Genomic DNA, 15207 nt, shown 5'->3' with positions numbered 1-15207 from the left:
AAAACTGACCGCAAAAGATTTTTTACGGCGAAAACGTATTTTTAAGGCACCGTATTCGAGTTTTTCCACTCTAAAAGATTAAAAGGCATGGAAGGATTCCTACTCATTAATGTTTGGGCTCATTTGCGTCCCGGATTCTAAAGCTGCCACGAGGCTATGTTTCCGAGTAGGACAATTTATTGATCTAGATTCTTCCCTTTTTACTAACCAAAAATACGAGACGCAGAAGATAAAATCGCTCAAAGAAAACATCTTATTACTGACTTGAATAGAAATGATCTAGGTTTAAATATTCATAATACAATACTTATGAATCTTATGTTACTGATGTTTCTTGTAAGCTTTACTAACAATCACTAACCTTCATCGTATCAAACAGACAGGATTAGTCTTTACTAACCCAGTCATAGATCTTTGAAAGTAATTACATATCCTCAAAAATTGTATATAGGTATACATTAAATATGCCGCAAGAATACTAAAACTATCCTTTCCTATTAAATCCTAATACTGAAAAAATCATACGTTAGAAGACAGACTTAAAATAAATGATTTAACTTTCTTATTTAAAATACTAAACTCTAAATTAGACTGTTTCTAACTCCTGCAACTTAAAAACTTACACATACCCAAAAACAACACGACACAATAATCTATTCTGTCGCAGCGTGCAGAAGTGCTACTACATTGCTAATTCTCCGATACAGCGGTTTCACACTACGGAAAATCAATACTTAGGTTAATCAATAATATGTTTCATGTTAACTATTGTGGATCATATAAATAACTTATTCAAACCCTATTCTTGAACCTTTGGTTGTCTCTTTGTAAACCTATCTGGGAATCAATTCTCGACAAAGGCATTCCACTCGAACAACGAGTGGTTCGACCCACTTTTGGCGTTTGGCGTATGTAATTATGTACCTTCGACAAGATTCAATAATAAGAGTGTCGACCAATGTACGTACTTTTGACGGCGATTGCGAGGATCGATATCCTGATCACTGTATTTTTAAAATGTTTGGTGATGATCTGGCTTGTAAGCCACACAGATCATCAGGGAATAAATAATTCCCTATGAAAAAATGGATTGCAAAATTCATTCTGCAGGAAACGTAACAATTCATCCAGCCACCAAATACAAAAAAACAGAGAACTCACCGAATATATCACTCGCATTGAGATTGGCAGCGATTCCTTAGTCTCCAAATTTGGCAGCGGGCGGCAATCAGCACAATAACACTTGCATTCGCACTAAACCAGCTCTCAAGAGAGTAGAATTTAGATTAAAATTGAATTAACACATTATAATTCTAAAAGTACTGTCACTTTTCTTGTGACAAAAATATTTAAAATCAGAAGATGACAATCAGGACTAGTGGTGCCCTCTCTTATCAAACAATATTATATATATTATATATATCAAACAATAACATTAATTCTATTAATTCTATAATTGACTGCTTTAAAGTACAAGAAGATCTGTATAGGCTTAATGATTATTGTATCCGCAATCGTCTCAACATGAACACTTCTAAATGTTATGTAATTACCTTCACTAGAAATAAAATTAAGTTTGACCATAATTATCATATAGCTGGCCAACTACTCAAAAAAGTTACACAAATTCGTGATCTAGGTGTTATACTTGACAGTAAACTTACATTTGAGGCTCATATTGATATGATTGTTAAGAAAGCCCTTAGAATGCTAGGATTCTTATTCCGTATTGGAAAAGAATTTAATAATATCATAACACTTAAAATATTGTATTTTTCTTATGTTCGCAGTCATCTTGAATTCGCTTCTCCCATATGGAATCCTCAATATAATATTTACATAAATCGCATTGAAGCCATCCAAAGAAAATTTGTCCATCATTTAAATTTCAAACTAAATTCAAACCTTGACGTAAACAGCTCGATGGACCTTTATGGACTTAAGTCATTAAAAACTAGAAGAGACTCCGCAGATATAATATATCTCCATAAAATTATCAATGGCTTTATTGATTGTTCTCCCCTTCTGTCTGAAATTAATTTTAGAGTCCCGAGCGTTACAACTAGAGAAAAATCACTTTTTCATCTCCATAAATGTTCTACTAATATAAGACAAAATGCGTTTATATTCAGAGCCTGTAGTATATTTAATAAGAATTTTAATGATATGGACATATTCTCAAGTAATTTAGGAACCTTTAAAAGATATGTAATAACTAACATTAAATAATTTTAAATATTCTACTTGAAGTTATCATGTTATTGCTTTGAATCTTTCCAGTTACTTACCTTCCAATTTATGTTCAATTTAGTTGTAGGTATACATTTATTATATTGTTATTATTGCTATTGTGTAGTGCTTTTATTGATTGCTGCTGTGTTGAAATTTTACAATACATTTTGTTTTGAATTTTAGTTGGTTATTAGTATATCAGTTAAATTTAAATTTTTGTAATTTAGCTGGTTATTAGTATATTAGTATATCAGTTAACTTTAAATTTTAATTTATTTGTGTTCCTAGATCTGTTATTATTTTTTATTTATTATTTACAATTTTGTATTTTTTGTAAATTTCTCAGGCCACGGGTACAGAACTAGTTTCTTGTTTTAATATTTTTTATTATTATTATAATTTTATGTGAAAATCTGTTATTGGATTTTATCTTTATTATTTAGTTTATTCTTATATATGTAAATAATCTGTTGATTTTCCCAAATAAATAAAAAAAAAAAAAAAAAAATAAAAATAAAATATAATTCGGATGAATCCAGCTGCTTAATTCATAGATGACTGTATTACATTATCACTTACATGCAGAGCAAAATCTATACAAAACTGACCAGAGATGTCTATTCTGTCCACTATTTTTAATTTTGATTTTCAAATTTTATTTCAAACTAATTTTAAGTCTACTGCTTCTTCAATGTTTGTTACTTTTATTTGATGTTGGTATGTATGTATTTTTATTTGATGTATGTATGTAATTTTATTTTGTCAAAATTATACCACATATACGTAAAAGCCCTACGGACGTAAAATATAGTATTATATCGATTTTAGAAAATTGCAATCTGCGAAATCAGACTATTTTTTTAAGCCTGAAAGACCAGACATATTTTTTCATGGGTGCCAAAAACAAAGCAAAAATCCATTAAAAAAAATTAAGCCGCTAAGCCAGAAGCCAAAGTAACGTACGAACTTCACGTCGTAATATCTGTCAAATTTCTGACAGAGAACGGCCTCTGTGTTGTTATTTATTGTTTAAATTTAGATTCACTAACTATCGTAGGAACAGAGATCGTAAAAATTAGTAAGGATATTAATTATATGGTTTCTTTGTGCGAAAACACTTCTACTATAATAAAAGATTTTCGTTTTACCTAGAAGTTAAGCTGTGTTCTGTTATAAAAAAATAATCAGTGTGGAATAAAATCTTAAAATCTTTAATCGCAGAGAGTTATTCACAGATTGCTTTGATGTTTTGATACAACGTTGCATTCGAATACGCGTGTGTTTTTATATTATATAGATGTCACCTATGATAGGTAAAAACATGCTTTTTGAACGTAAAAGCAACACGCACTATTGTTTCTCTATCTGCAAAGACAGACCGAGCCACAGTGACTTGTGGCGGGGTACAGCTAGTTATAAATAAAATCGTGGACTGGAAATTTTTATATAGTGACGTCACTAGCTTGTCACTACTTCAAATTTTCAAATCCCGGCGTTCGCAAATAAATTTAATATGATCAATTTGTGCTATTTTACATTAAGGCGATGCACTACGTCGTGTAATATTTTAAATTGAGCCGCTATCAATAACAACCCTTACGGAGATGGCTATAAGGTTTAAATTCCCGCTTAACACCATCCGCCTGTTTTGATTTATGCAAGAATAAAACATGGCCAAAAAGTGCCTTTTATTTTATTTTATGGATTTTCAGGCATAAATATTGATTTTTTCCGATCATTTTGTAAATAACTTAATTTGCCACATTATACAATAAAATCATAACCGAAAATGGGTTCGTAAGTAGGAGATTTTGAACTTTAAAGCAGTTTTCATGGACTTATAAAAATACTCGATTATTTCAAAGATGTATTCTACTCGCAGTATTTAATTAAAGCATCTGAAACATTTCTAGGCGACCAAATTTTCAAACCAAAACACAAGATTTTGCATTACTACGTATGGCATCGCCTTAAAAATAATGTATCGTATATTTGCGGCACGTTCCAGAGTAAAAGATACCCTTAGTATCGCTCTGGTGTAAAACCACCATTCAGAATTGAAACATTGCTTAGAATGGCTTTGGTAGTGTTTGGTGATTAGATCCGAATAGCCAGATACTTCCTCACATGTTGACACTTCTTCAGTTACAACATCCACTTCCTAAGCTGTTTCGTCCCAGGTGACATCTATATAAAATGTAAAAACACACGCGTATTCGAATGCAACGTTTTGTCAAAATTTCAAAGCAATCTGTGAAGATTGTGAACAAACGAAAATTTACATTTCTATTTATATATATAGATGAACAAATACTTAGACACATTGACATCGTGTAGACATCGACACTTTTGCCGATATGGTGATTCCCATTGCAATGAATTCATTTCATTACATTATATTTTTTGCCTTATTGTCTTGTTCAAAAAATAATGTATTAATCATACTAGCAAGTATAATAAATACATTATCACTGCCTACTGTACCTGAACCTACTCCCTAGTACCGTTTGCATTTCATTTATTGTTTTATTTTTTCACAGTTTTTACCGAAACTTCAAATTGTTTTGTTTTACTTAGAACGACTCTGTTTTTCGCCGTAAAGTTGTGACTATTCTGTGTGTTTCCGACTTGTACTACAGTTAAAATTGTAAGCTGTCATCTTTGCAACTTCCTCCCACCACTCAACCCCACCCCCTCAGCGCACCCTAATCCTCGTGTCCCGTTTGTTTTATCTTTATACGATAAAAGAGGACAGGTGTGTTGAACAAAACAAAAAGATAAATTATTACACACTCTTTACGCTGGAAATTCGTGACAACCTACAAAAATGATTTGAAAAAACATCAAAAACTCTTGTGTTATAATAATCCAATTCACAAGAAAAAATAATCTACGTAAATATGAAATATAGCATCTCTAAATGGTATAAAACAAAGTCACTATCCGCATCTGTCTGTTTGTGCGCTTGGTTCTTCTAGGCTACGCAACGGATTTTTTCATGGTTTTCAGTATAATTAAGAGAATTTCTCCCGGAAGGCATATATTCGTAATATATTCTCAAAATATTTTCGGGCGCTTATATTGCTTACGCTGGCTAAACCTTATTAGATGCATTAAAGTAATGTACTACGGAATTGTATACCTTTAAAAGGCCTACAGAAAAGTCCAAAATGGTGTATGTCTATCTCCTAAGGATAACCCTCAGGAACGCCAAATAGCTAAGCAATAAAGTAATATTTATTGTAAAAGCAGTTAAATCCATTTTTGAATATACGCAAGTGTAAGTGTTAATGGTTAATGGTTAATTAATTAATTAATTGTTAAGTGTTAATGGCAGAAGAAATCGGGGAAGCCTGAGGCAGATATGGCACGATCAAGCCAATAATATATTTGAGTCGGGCCAAGTCAAGAGTCAGAATAATAGAAAAATATGTATGAGACGATCTACGAATGTGCTTGAGGCAAGGAGTGTGTGCCAATACCGACTTGTTTGGCCGTCCGTCCTATCTACCTACCCCTGCGGAGAAACGGCGACATGGTTAGTTAGTGAGGTAGTTATATTGATCATTGCCACCGGCCGTTTGTGTGCTCCACTATAATGTTGTAATTATCATTTCTATTTGAAGTTATTCGTAATTCGTAATGTCATTAAAAACTATTGAAATACTATTCAAATGGTTTGCAAGTATCTACTGTTCTATTGTTGTCGATGAATACTGCTGTGTGGGGTATATTTCAGAAAATTGCAATTTCCAAGAACACAAACTATAATCTTGAGGTAGAGCTAACAATGGATATTTCTTTCTTGTCGGAATTATACGTTTCTTATAAGGTCTTATTCGCAAACAGAGCTGGTGTTGTAAAGAAATGTCGGATCAAACGTGTTTTCTCACAACCATATCAGGGTAGTTTCTTAAAGCTTTAATTCTTTACAAAGAAAAGATCTTTCTATGCAAATTTTATATAATATGGCATATAACAATGAATGCCATCTCACGAAATTCATGTGAATACCTTATAACAAACGACTGCCTTTTGTCCGACTGCGTCTGCGTTAGCCCTCAAGCTAGTACGGGGTAAAAATGGTTGAATTTGTAATATCATCCAATTACTTGAGATGTTTATATGCACGTGTTTATATCGAGAATATTTCAAGCTATTTCGTGAAGACATTGTATCTTACCAAACTTAATATTATAAACACAATAGTCGTTTTTGTTGTTTGTTTTTGGGGTGTTATGCCGTGTTGCGCTAACTCCTTCTTTAGCCGACGTTTCGGACAGCGTTGCAGTGTCCATCATCAGGGCAGATCCGGTAGATCCGAAGATGTGTCCGAAACGTCGGCTAAAGAAGGAGTTAGCGCAACACGGCATAACACCCCAAAAACAAACAACAAAAATGCTTTTGGCCGTGAGAATCTAAAAACTTACCACAATAGTCGTTATTGAGCCGATACAGGCTGATAAGGGACGTAGATTAGTTACTTTTAGGCTGGCCGCATACATACGTTTTCCGTATTCGATTTCTGAATTCGTTTTCCGTATTCGGACATCCGAATGCACGGAATCAGTAGAAAATACATTAACTTAATAAATACATTAACTGCCGCACACGTTCGTTTTAGTTCCGAACGGAACAAATTCCTTACGCACGTTCCGAATGCGAGCGGGCGCGATCGGAGAAACCGAATGGAAAAAACCTAATGACGTCATGCGGAACGCAGCTATTGCATACAGTTTGTTTGTGCCGACGCAAACGTTCGGAAATTTCTGTTCAGTAATTCAGTGTTGCCAACGGATCTTGACCTAATATCGCCGTTTCTCATACATAATAAAGTAGCCGAATTTGCTGTTAGGTGGGACATGTTTAAAATTGATGTTTTTACGTGAAAATAAAAATTTCGTGGGGGGGGGGGTGGCTAGAGAATTTCAAAAAAATAAAATTTGTCCCCAGAAAATAAAAAAATTCATGGGGGGGGGTGGCTATAGAATTTCAAGAAAATATAAAATTTGTCCCCAGAAAAATAAATTTCATGGGGGGGGGGGGGTGGCTAGAGAATTTCGGGACATGTTTAAAATTGATGTTTTTGATAGCTTAATTGGCGACCAGTCGCCTTTTAGATTTTTTCGGCGCCGATTCTCGCTCTGAGTAGCCTAAATGGCGATATATCGCCCTTGTTGGCAACACTAGTACTGACGTTCCGAATGAAGAAAAACGAACGTTTGCGCTAGTCTCACGGAATTCCGAATACGGAAAACGAATTCGGAAATCGAATACGGAAAACGTATGTATGCGGCCAGCCTTACTAGTGATTCCTGACATTATTTGGAGTCAAAAATGTTAATGAAATTTTGGTCTCCGGTGACGTTTTTGATGTTTAATTACGTTCCTTAACATCCTGTATACTGCCACGTATAAGGCTCAGACATCGAAAGCCATATAAGAAAGAATAACTCGTGAGTAAAGCTCAATCAACAAGATCGAAGTACTTGAAATGTAACTGGCTGTTATTGCTGTCATTCTGAAATAGATAGAGGAATTATTTAAAATGCATAAATGTATGCATGAACATTTTGGAGTTCATAATATACCTACTTATGCTTTGCGAAACCGGTTATCCACAATTTTGATATAATTTACACCGCAACGCTTTTAAAAAGTGTTTTTTTACATTAATTCCACAAGGAGGACCCTGAAGAAGATAACGTCTAGGGTCTATGTCATCTTTGGGGATGCTTTGCGGAGGATATAGTTAAGGGAACCAATTTGAGTTAGTTCTGGAAAGGAAAAAGGTAAGAGGGGTGGGTCGGAATCTGAGGGTTAGTGTGTTCAGGAGTGACGTATGAATCTATCCCTCCCGAGTCCAGCTGGAGAAGTCGAAGAGTCTACCTTAACTGGCCTCTTCTGATTCGACTGGTCACACAGCTGGTGCGCAGACGCATCCACCACCAAGACGTGATCAAACCTCACCCCATGAACCCGGATACCTTGGTTAAGTCACCAAATGTAGTGAGAACTTGGGTTATCCTATGGCAGGTTATCCAATGAATGGTTCCTCGGGTGGTAGTACCCATACCCGCCTCCCAAATAGAAATTATTTTACACAATATCTAAGTGTGTATTTTCAATGTAAACACAAGAATAAATTTAATTAATCTAAAAACGGAGTTCAAAGCATTTCCCAAAGAATACAAAGACGAGATAGAACACAGTGGTAATTTTATATAACGATGTTGTTTCACATCTAATAAAGATAATGAATATTGAAATGGAGTGTTTCAGGTGTTTTTGAAACGTTGTACTACACTACAATAACAGTAGAAGCCACCCTTTGTCTCAGACCAACTTGTTTGCGACGCGATGGAACAGAAAAAGTTTTTTTTCTCTTAACTGTTTGAGTCGAGAGCAAGTTTAGTTTCTTTTGATGTCTTGTATAAATGAAAGCGATACCAAACCACAAAACACTTTAAAATTCTTCAAATTTCACACTCTCGAAATGTATAAGGGTGTTTGAATGAATTCATGTTTGACAAGAGAAAAAAGTCAACGGCCCTCCACAGCTCGAAAATGATACAAATTGTATCAAATTTCAATGGAAAATTCAATACGGGTACAAATATTGAAAAAAAGATAAAGTAGTCTTATCATCTTTCAAGAGGGACTGGGATCTTATTACTGAATATCGTTTTGACGAAGATGGAGGCGAAAATAATGGAAAGAAAATATCTGCGAGTCGTGCTGGGCTCCTGAGACGAATAATGTATTATTCATGTTGTGTTTTACGGTAAATTTCTGAATTCAATGTTTTTCGTATCAATCAAAAGCGAGAACACTTAAAAGATTAAACAGATACGCAGGTGATGGATCATACCTCACATCACTTTGTATATTATTTACATGGAAAAGAAACGAATATAACCCCCGATGATATGCTGTAAAGATAAGTCTATATTGATTACGTTCGAACATTGTTTTTTTTTGCGTTTCTAAGCATTGTCAGAATAGATTATTGGTGAAGCTATTTTGCGGACATTCGTAAAAACGGTGTTTTATGCATTTTGTTTGCATATAGTAAACCTGCCCCCATGACTTTTAATATCTTATCAATCTTTTCTAGTTGTACGTAACACAATAATGTCACTTCTTGCATATCTATTTGATATCGTTATCATTGGTATTATTTTAAATAGTCAATTATATACATGTTACCTATATACTAACTTATATTATTTGTTATTGTTACTACTTGGCCCTAACTGGCCAGTTAGGGGACGTGCTTGACTTACTTTTACAAGAGATTCCTGAAAATATTTGAAGTGAAATATGCAAATGAAATTTTGGAATCCGGTGACATTTCTTGTGTTTTATTTTTATTTTAATTTTTTTTTCAAAACTGAAAAAATAAATTCTTCCACATTTTGCAACATCAAAAACGTCACCGGATTTCAAAAAATTATTTACAAATTTACTCCAAATAATGTCAGAAATCAATGGTAAAAGTATGTTTACTAATAATAATATTTTTTTCCGTTTCTCATTTACCTTTTTATGTTCTTAATTTATAGATATACACGTTTTATGGAGACAATGAAAAATAAATATATTCACTATTTATGTATTATGTTTATTGAAACGAAATATTTAACTCCCTTGGGAAATCTCTTCTTATTTTCTTTTCAGAAATACAAAAATGTTAATAATGAAGAATCGTATGTTTTAAAGTAGGTATTACGAGAACTCATATTTATAAAATACTAGCTGACGTGTATCAAAACCCCCTAGATCATAAGGTCACTCATTCAAAGCAGCCATCTTGTATGGGATTTTGAAAAAAAAAAACAATTTATTAAAACATCTTAAATGTTTTAGTTATTTTTTTTTTGAGTTTTTTATACAAGTTAGGAGAATGATTTGATTCAGTGTTCCGGCCTTGTGATCTAGGAGGTTTTGCATGTACCCGGCGTTGCCCGGAGATTTAATAATAGTTCGTTGTAAAGTTTTGACGTTGTGATTTCTAGTGTACCTGTCAACTAAGTGCATTTTAAAAGTGGAAATACAAATATCGTATTATAATATGTATTTTTAAATCTATATGGGTTGTATGGGATTGCACTAACCTCCCTACATCCTGCAATAAAAATATAGTTATAGATCCAGAGATTAACTTTTAAGGTGTTTGATTAACTATTAACTATAAACTATTCCCTAATATGAAATTGTTGGCACTAACCTGAACTGGTCTCTCGAGTTGAGCGTTTCCTGTTTGATGCTCAGTATGACTGGTCCGAGGTCCTCGTCGTTGGTGAAGTAGTTCCAGTGTTCCGTGCCGTAGAAGTAGCGCTCGTAGGTCTCCTGCTCTACGGAGGTGAGCTCGAAGCCTGCCGAGGATTCCCACTGCTGCTCGATGGAGGTCTTCTGGCGCGGAGGACTCTCATCCTCCGTGTCCTCCTCGCAGAGGTCAGAGTCTCGACGGCGACCTAAACGGGGGATGATATTGTATTGAAGGTACCGAAGATACCTACGAGTACATAGTATAATAGGACGTGCGGGATAAAGGACAAATACTATTCGATTATATATGTAACCAGCACTTGATAATTATTTATTATAAAATTCTTAAGTTCGTAAATTTTAAGCTCAGAATTCCTATTGATTACATTAATTATGTCAGTTTGATGAATCAATTGCATCTAATAACACTCTCTGACAGGTGAATTATTTCAGACCTGGTTGTGTTAAACAGAGTCATTAACAACTTAATTGATAGTCCTGCCATTGTTGCCACTATTAAATTCCATGTGCCGACTAGGAATACAAGACAAAATATAACTTTCTTTAGCAATACACACACGACCAAACTATCAGACACACTCACTGACCAATAGGATGCATGATCTGGGCAACAAGTATGGGGGTGCTATTTATTTATTGACTCCATTTATAGAATTAAGCATAATCTATACCAACACTTAGTAAATTAGTTTTAATGATTTGTCTTATATGTAGTGTTGTTGTAATTTCTTTTTTACTTTATGTTACTCTTACGTTTTACTAATATTGCTTCATATTTAGTTTTTTTTTTATTTAATTATTTCTTAATATTTTCTCATTATACTTGTACAATTTTACAATTGTGTATTTTGTACCTTCTTTACAATGGATTACAACTATTTACTGTCAGTATCTCCTGTATAATACAGATATTCTCCTATGTACACTACATCATGTATCACTTTTATGTAAAAGCCTTTTTAGGCATATATATATATATATATATATATATATATATATATATATAAATAAATAAATAAACGCCCTGTTGGGCTTTTACATATATGCGTACTTAACATAATATACTGCATAATACATAGACACATGAGTTTTTTAAAGTTTAGATAACTAAAATTAAATACAAATCTTTAAAACATCACACCGGATAAATCATCACAATAATAATTTACAATTCAAACGCATAAATTTGTTTTTGACCACTATTGTTTTATTTTTACTCTACCGGTTTCGGAAGAACCCTTCCTTCGTCAGGAGAATATTAAAAACTGATCTACTACACAAAATATTGACATATATATACAAAAATGTTAAGTGTTTGAGGGAGGGTGGACAAAGTGGTCAAAAACAAATTTATGCGTTTTTATTGTAAATTATGATGAGCCACAAAGTGAATGCTTTTTACAATTACACAATAATAATTCATCACATCTTTAAAAAGTTATATAAAGTCATGGAAAGTGATGAAACGAAAACTTTATTAACTGGGTTAAGGAGTTGAGGTTAGGTTAGGTTAGGTTAAAAAAAAATTTCATCGTTTCTAATGACAATTAAAAGTTTGTTGAATTGTCACTGTGTTGAGTTATCACGGAACCGTATGAAGTTAATATATACATAAAATGATGTCGTGCATCTATTTTTTAAACTTAATATCCGCTCAGTTAAGATTGGTGAAAGTGATCGTTCAGTTCAACTCACCCCGGTCTCTCCTGGGAGCGTCCATCTCCCTGCCGGATTCGTGCTCAGATTCACTCTCATCCCAAATAGTGTCAGTGGCGATCTTCTGCCGCGAGCATTCGATCCAGTAGCCGGGAGTAGGGATTAGGTTGTGCGGATACTCCTCGCAAAATTCATCTGGAACAAACATCGATATATATTATTGTAATATAATTTTTTTTTGCAATATATTATATTTTATTGTACTTAATATAATATTTTTTTGTAATATAATATATTTTGTGGTATTATAATATATTTTATTGTTTTTTTTAAATAAAACAAACACTTTGTATTTAACTACGAATATTTATTATTTTACACATCGACCGGTTTCGCTTAGACCAAGCTTCATCAGGATATAATTTAATTGTAATCTAATATTTTTATTGTAATATTATATTTTTTTGTAAAAATATAATATATTTTATTGTAATTTAATATTTTTTTGTAATATAATATATTTTGTGGTAAGTACTATAATATATTTTATTGTTTTATAATATATTTTATTGTAATATAATATATTTTATTGTAATATATTATGTTTTATTGTAATATTATATATTTTATTGTAATATAACATATTTTATTGTAGTATAATATATTTGATTGTAATATAATATATTTTTGAGGAGAACATTTTACGATGAGGCCTAATCGAACCATAGAATGCACCGCACTCAAAAAATATAATTCTTTTATGTAATGATAAAAAGGAAGTTGCGATTGATATTAGATTCTCTATAAATCTAATTTTATCGTTTTTCGATCGCATCGGTAATAAATATTTAAAGCTAATTATACTAATTAATTCAATATTAAATATATATTAAACAGTGGTTTCACCAAGTTTGATAATGGCTTCAAAAGGGGAAAAAACTGTCATGCATAATAATAAATATGCAGCAGAACTTGTTGTATATAAACTGTTTTTATTAATTGAATAAAATTATAGTATTGAATATATAAAAGAAAAAGAAGACACAATTTAAACAAGCCTATCTAACAAAACAAACAATTCAAACAATTTTTTATTATTAGTATTTCGTAATCTTTACTTCCAAAACGTAATTATCTCAATGCCAATTCTTTTTTCAAATTCTTTAGGCCGGTTAGGTAAAACTAAATTGAGAAAAAAAAATAAGGAAGTTGAAATAAAAAAGACGTTTACACACTTGAAAAAATAATTTTTGCTAAATCATCAAAACAGCTACCATCTTGAGCCGGAAACGGAAAGTACAAATAAATTTATTGACAGATGAAATGAAAAAGAGGAGTTATTTTTATTTTTAAAGTTTTTATATGTTAATATTTTTGGGAATAACTTAATGAGTAAAACCGCAAATGGTAATATTTAATAATTGTACACAATATTAGCAATTTTTAAGAGGAAGCTACAAGCCAAAAATGTACATATTCTTGATATACCTTATATCGTAGGTAACAGGCATTAAAATCGCTTGACAAACGGAGTCCAGAAACGTTCGATTTCAAGCAAAAAACTGGTTTTTATTTATTTTTTAAATAATTTTATAAGAAAGCAAAAAAGTTAATCAAGTGAAACTATCACAGATAATTTTAGCTATTATACTGTATTTTTTAAAAGTTGTTTCCTTTAGGCTTTCATACATTTCCTTTTTAGTAGTTTGCATTTATATTTTTATTGAGTAATTTAATTTTGTATTTGTATGCGACTAAAGCGAAGCGATTGGAAAACTTTCAATTTATCTAGAATATTTTTTGGTACTCATAATGTACACCAATTCGTTATAAAGATTAATCAAAATATTGATTTGGCACTAAGCTTCAACATGAAAATTAGAAACATAAAAATCAGCGAGGTGCCCCGGCAAGGCGAGTGTCCTGGGTTCATGTCCTAGATGTAACCGTATCATTTTATGATTTTATGTTTCAATTTTTCGTTTTGAACATCGCTAATACTGTCTTTGATTATTAGAAAATGAAAAGAGCTTCGCTACGCTTAGTCAACTTAGTTTATCTCATTTTCTCTTTAAGAGAGCTGTTAAAAAATAATAAGACAATCTTTAACGCAATATATTCACGTATTCCGCCGTTGAATATCTGTTTCGAATAAATTTCATTTTTGTTTGTATATTTTTCTAGCTCATAAATAATTCAGTTGTATCCACAGGCGCGGGGTTTGGCGGAAGGGTCAGGAGAGCAAGCCGACTACAGAAACCAGAAACCATGACACAACTCTTTTCACCGTCAACCCAAATACTCGTATTTTATATAAGATCCTAGAAAGATTCACTCGAAGGGAAAATAGCTGCCGAGGCTGAATCTATAAAGATGTATTGCCCGTAGAGGCTTTTTCGTTTCTTATTTTCCCGAAGCGTGCACAGCTTTAGAGCCTCTATAGACTGTAGTACCCCTCTAACAAGATTTAGGAATATATTTTAATGTATTTAATAGAATGAAATCATGAGATGAGAAGGTGGTTGGTAGCTACCTTTTTTTACACGTAGAAAAAGGACTTATAATAATATAATAATAACATAGCATTTATATAGCGCAGTTTTGTGTTGTTTCACTTCAAGTGCGCTTAACTATAATAAACTTAAAAATAAAATTTTCTATTGTGTTCCTTTAAAAAAAATAATAATAACATAATATGAAATAAAGAATAAACGGTTTACACAAAAGTAGAGAATAAAATTTAACAATAACAGTGCTATTTTAGTAGAGGACGACAATAAAAGACAATAACAGTGCACGAAAAATAAGAACTTTAAAATTAAAATATTATATTAAACAGGAAAACATTAAAATATTATATAATAGGTGGACATTAAACATAAAAGTACAATAAGGAGGAAACCGAAACCAAACAATTACCGGAAACTTCAAAACCTGGCTTATTATAGTATATGATCATGTATTAAGAATTCTTCTAAAAAAAACTAACTAACCATCAACGTTTACTTCTAATGATTCCCGCAGGGG

The 15207-nt window shown here is 32.3% G+C and overlaps 1 protein-coding gene across 1 annotated transcript in view; it reads right to left on the bottom strand.

Annotated features, from left to right (window-relative positions):
• Positions 1-15207, bottom strand: part of rsh (Rap GTPase activating protein radish) — a 558630-nt gene that overhangs the window by 243251 nt on the left and 300172 nt on the right. Inside the window, exons 7-8 of the mRNA XM_089642770.1 lie at positions 12220-12375; positions 10463-10709 (exon numbers count right to left, since the gene is read on the bottom strand). Of these exons, the coding sequence (XP_089498896.1) occupies positions 10463-10709; positions 12220-12375 (403 nt within the window). The remainder of the gene's footprint in view (positions 1-10462; positions 10710-12219; positions 12376-15207) is intronic.

The sequence above is a fragment of the Hesperophylax consimilis genome, chromosome 18, assembly GCF_061612785.1.
Source record: "Hesperophylax consimilis isolate HC1 chromosome 18, BYU_Hcon_1.0, whole genome shotgun sequence".
Lineage (NCBI taxonomy): Eukaryota > Metazoa > Arthropoda > Insecta > Trichoptera > Limnephilidae > Hesperophylax > Hesperophylax consimilis.
The sequence above is the reverse complement of the archived record's forward strand: the minus strand, read 5'-3'. Positions and strand labels throughout refer to the sequence as shown.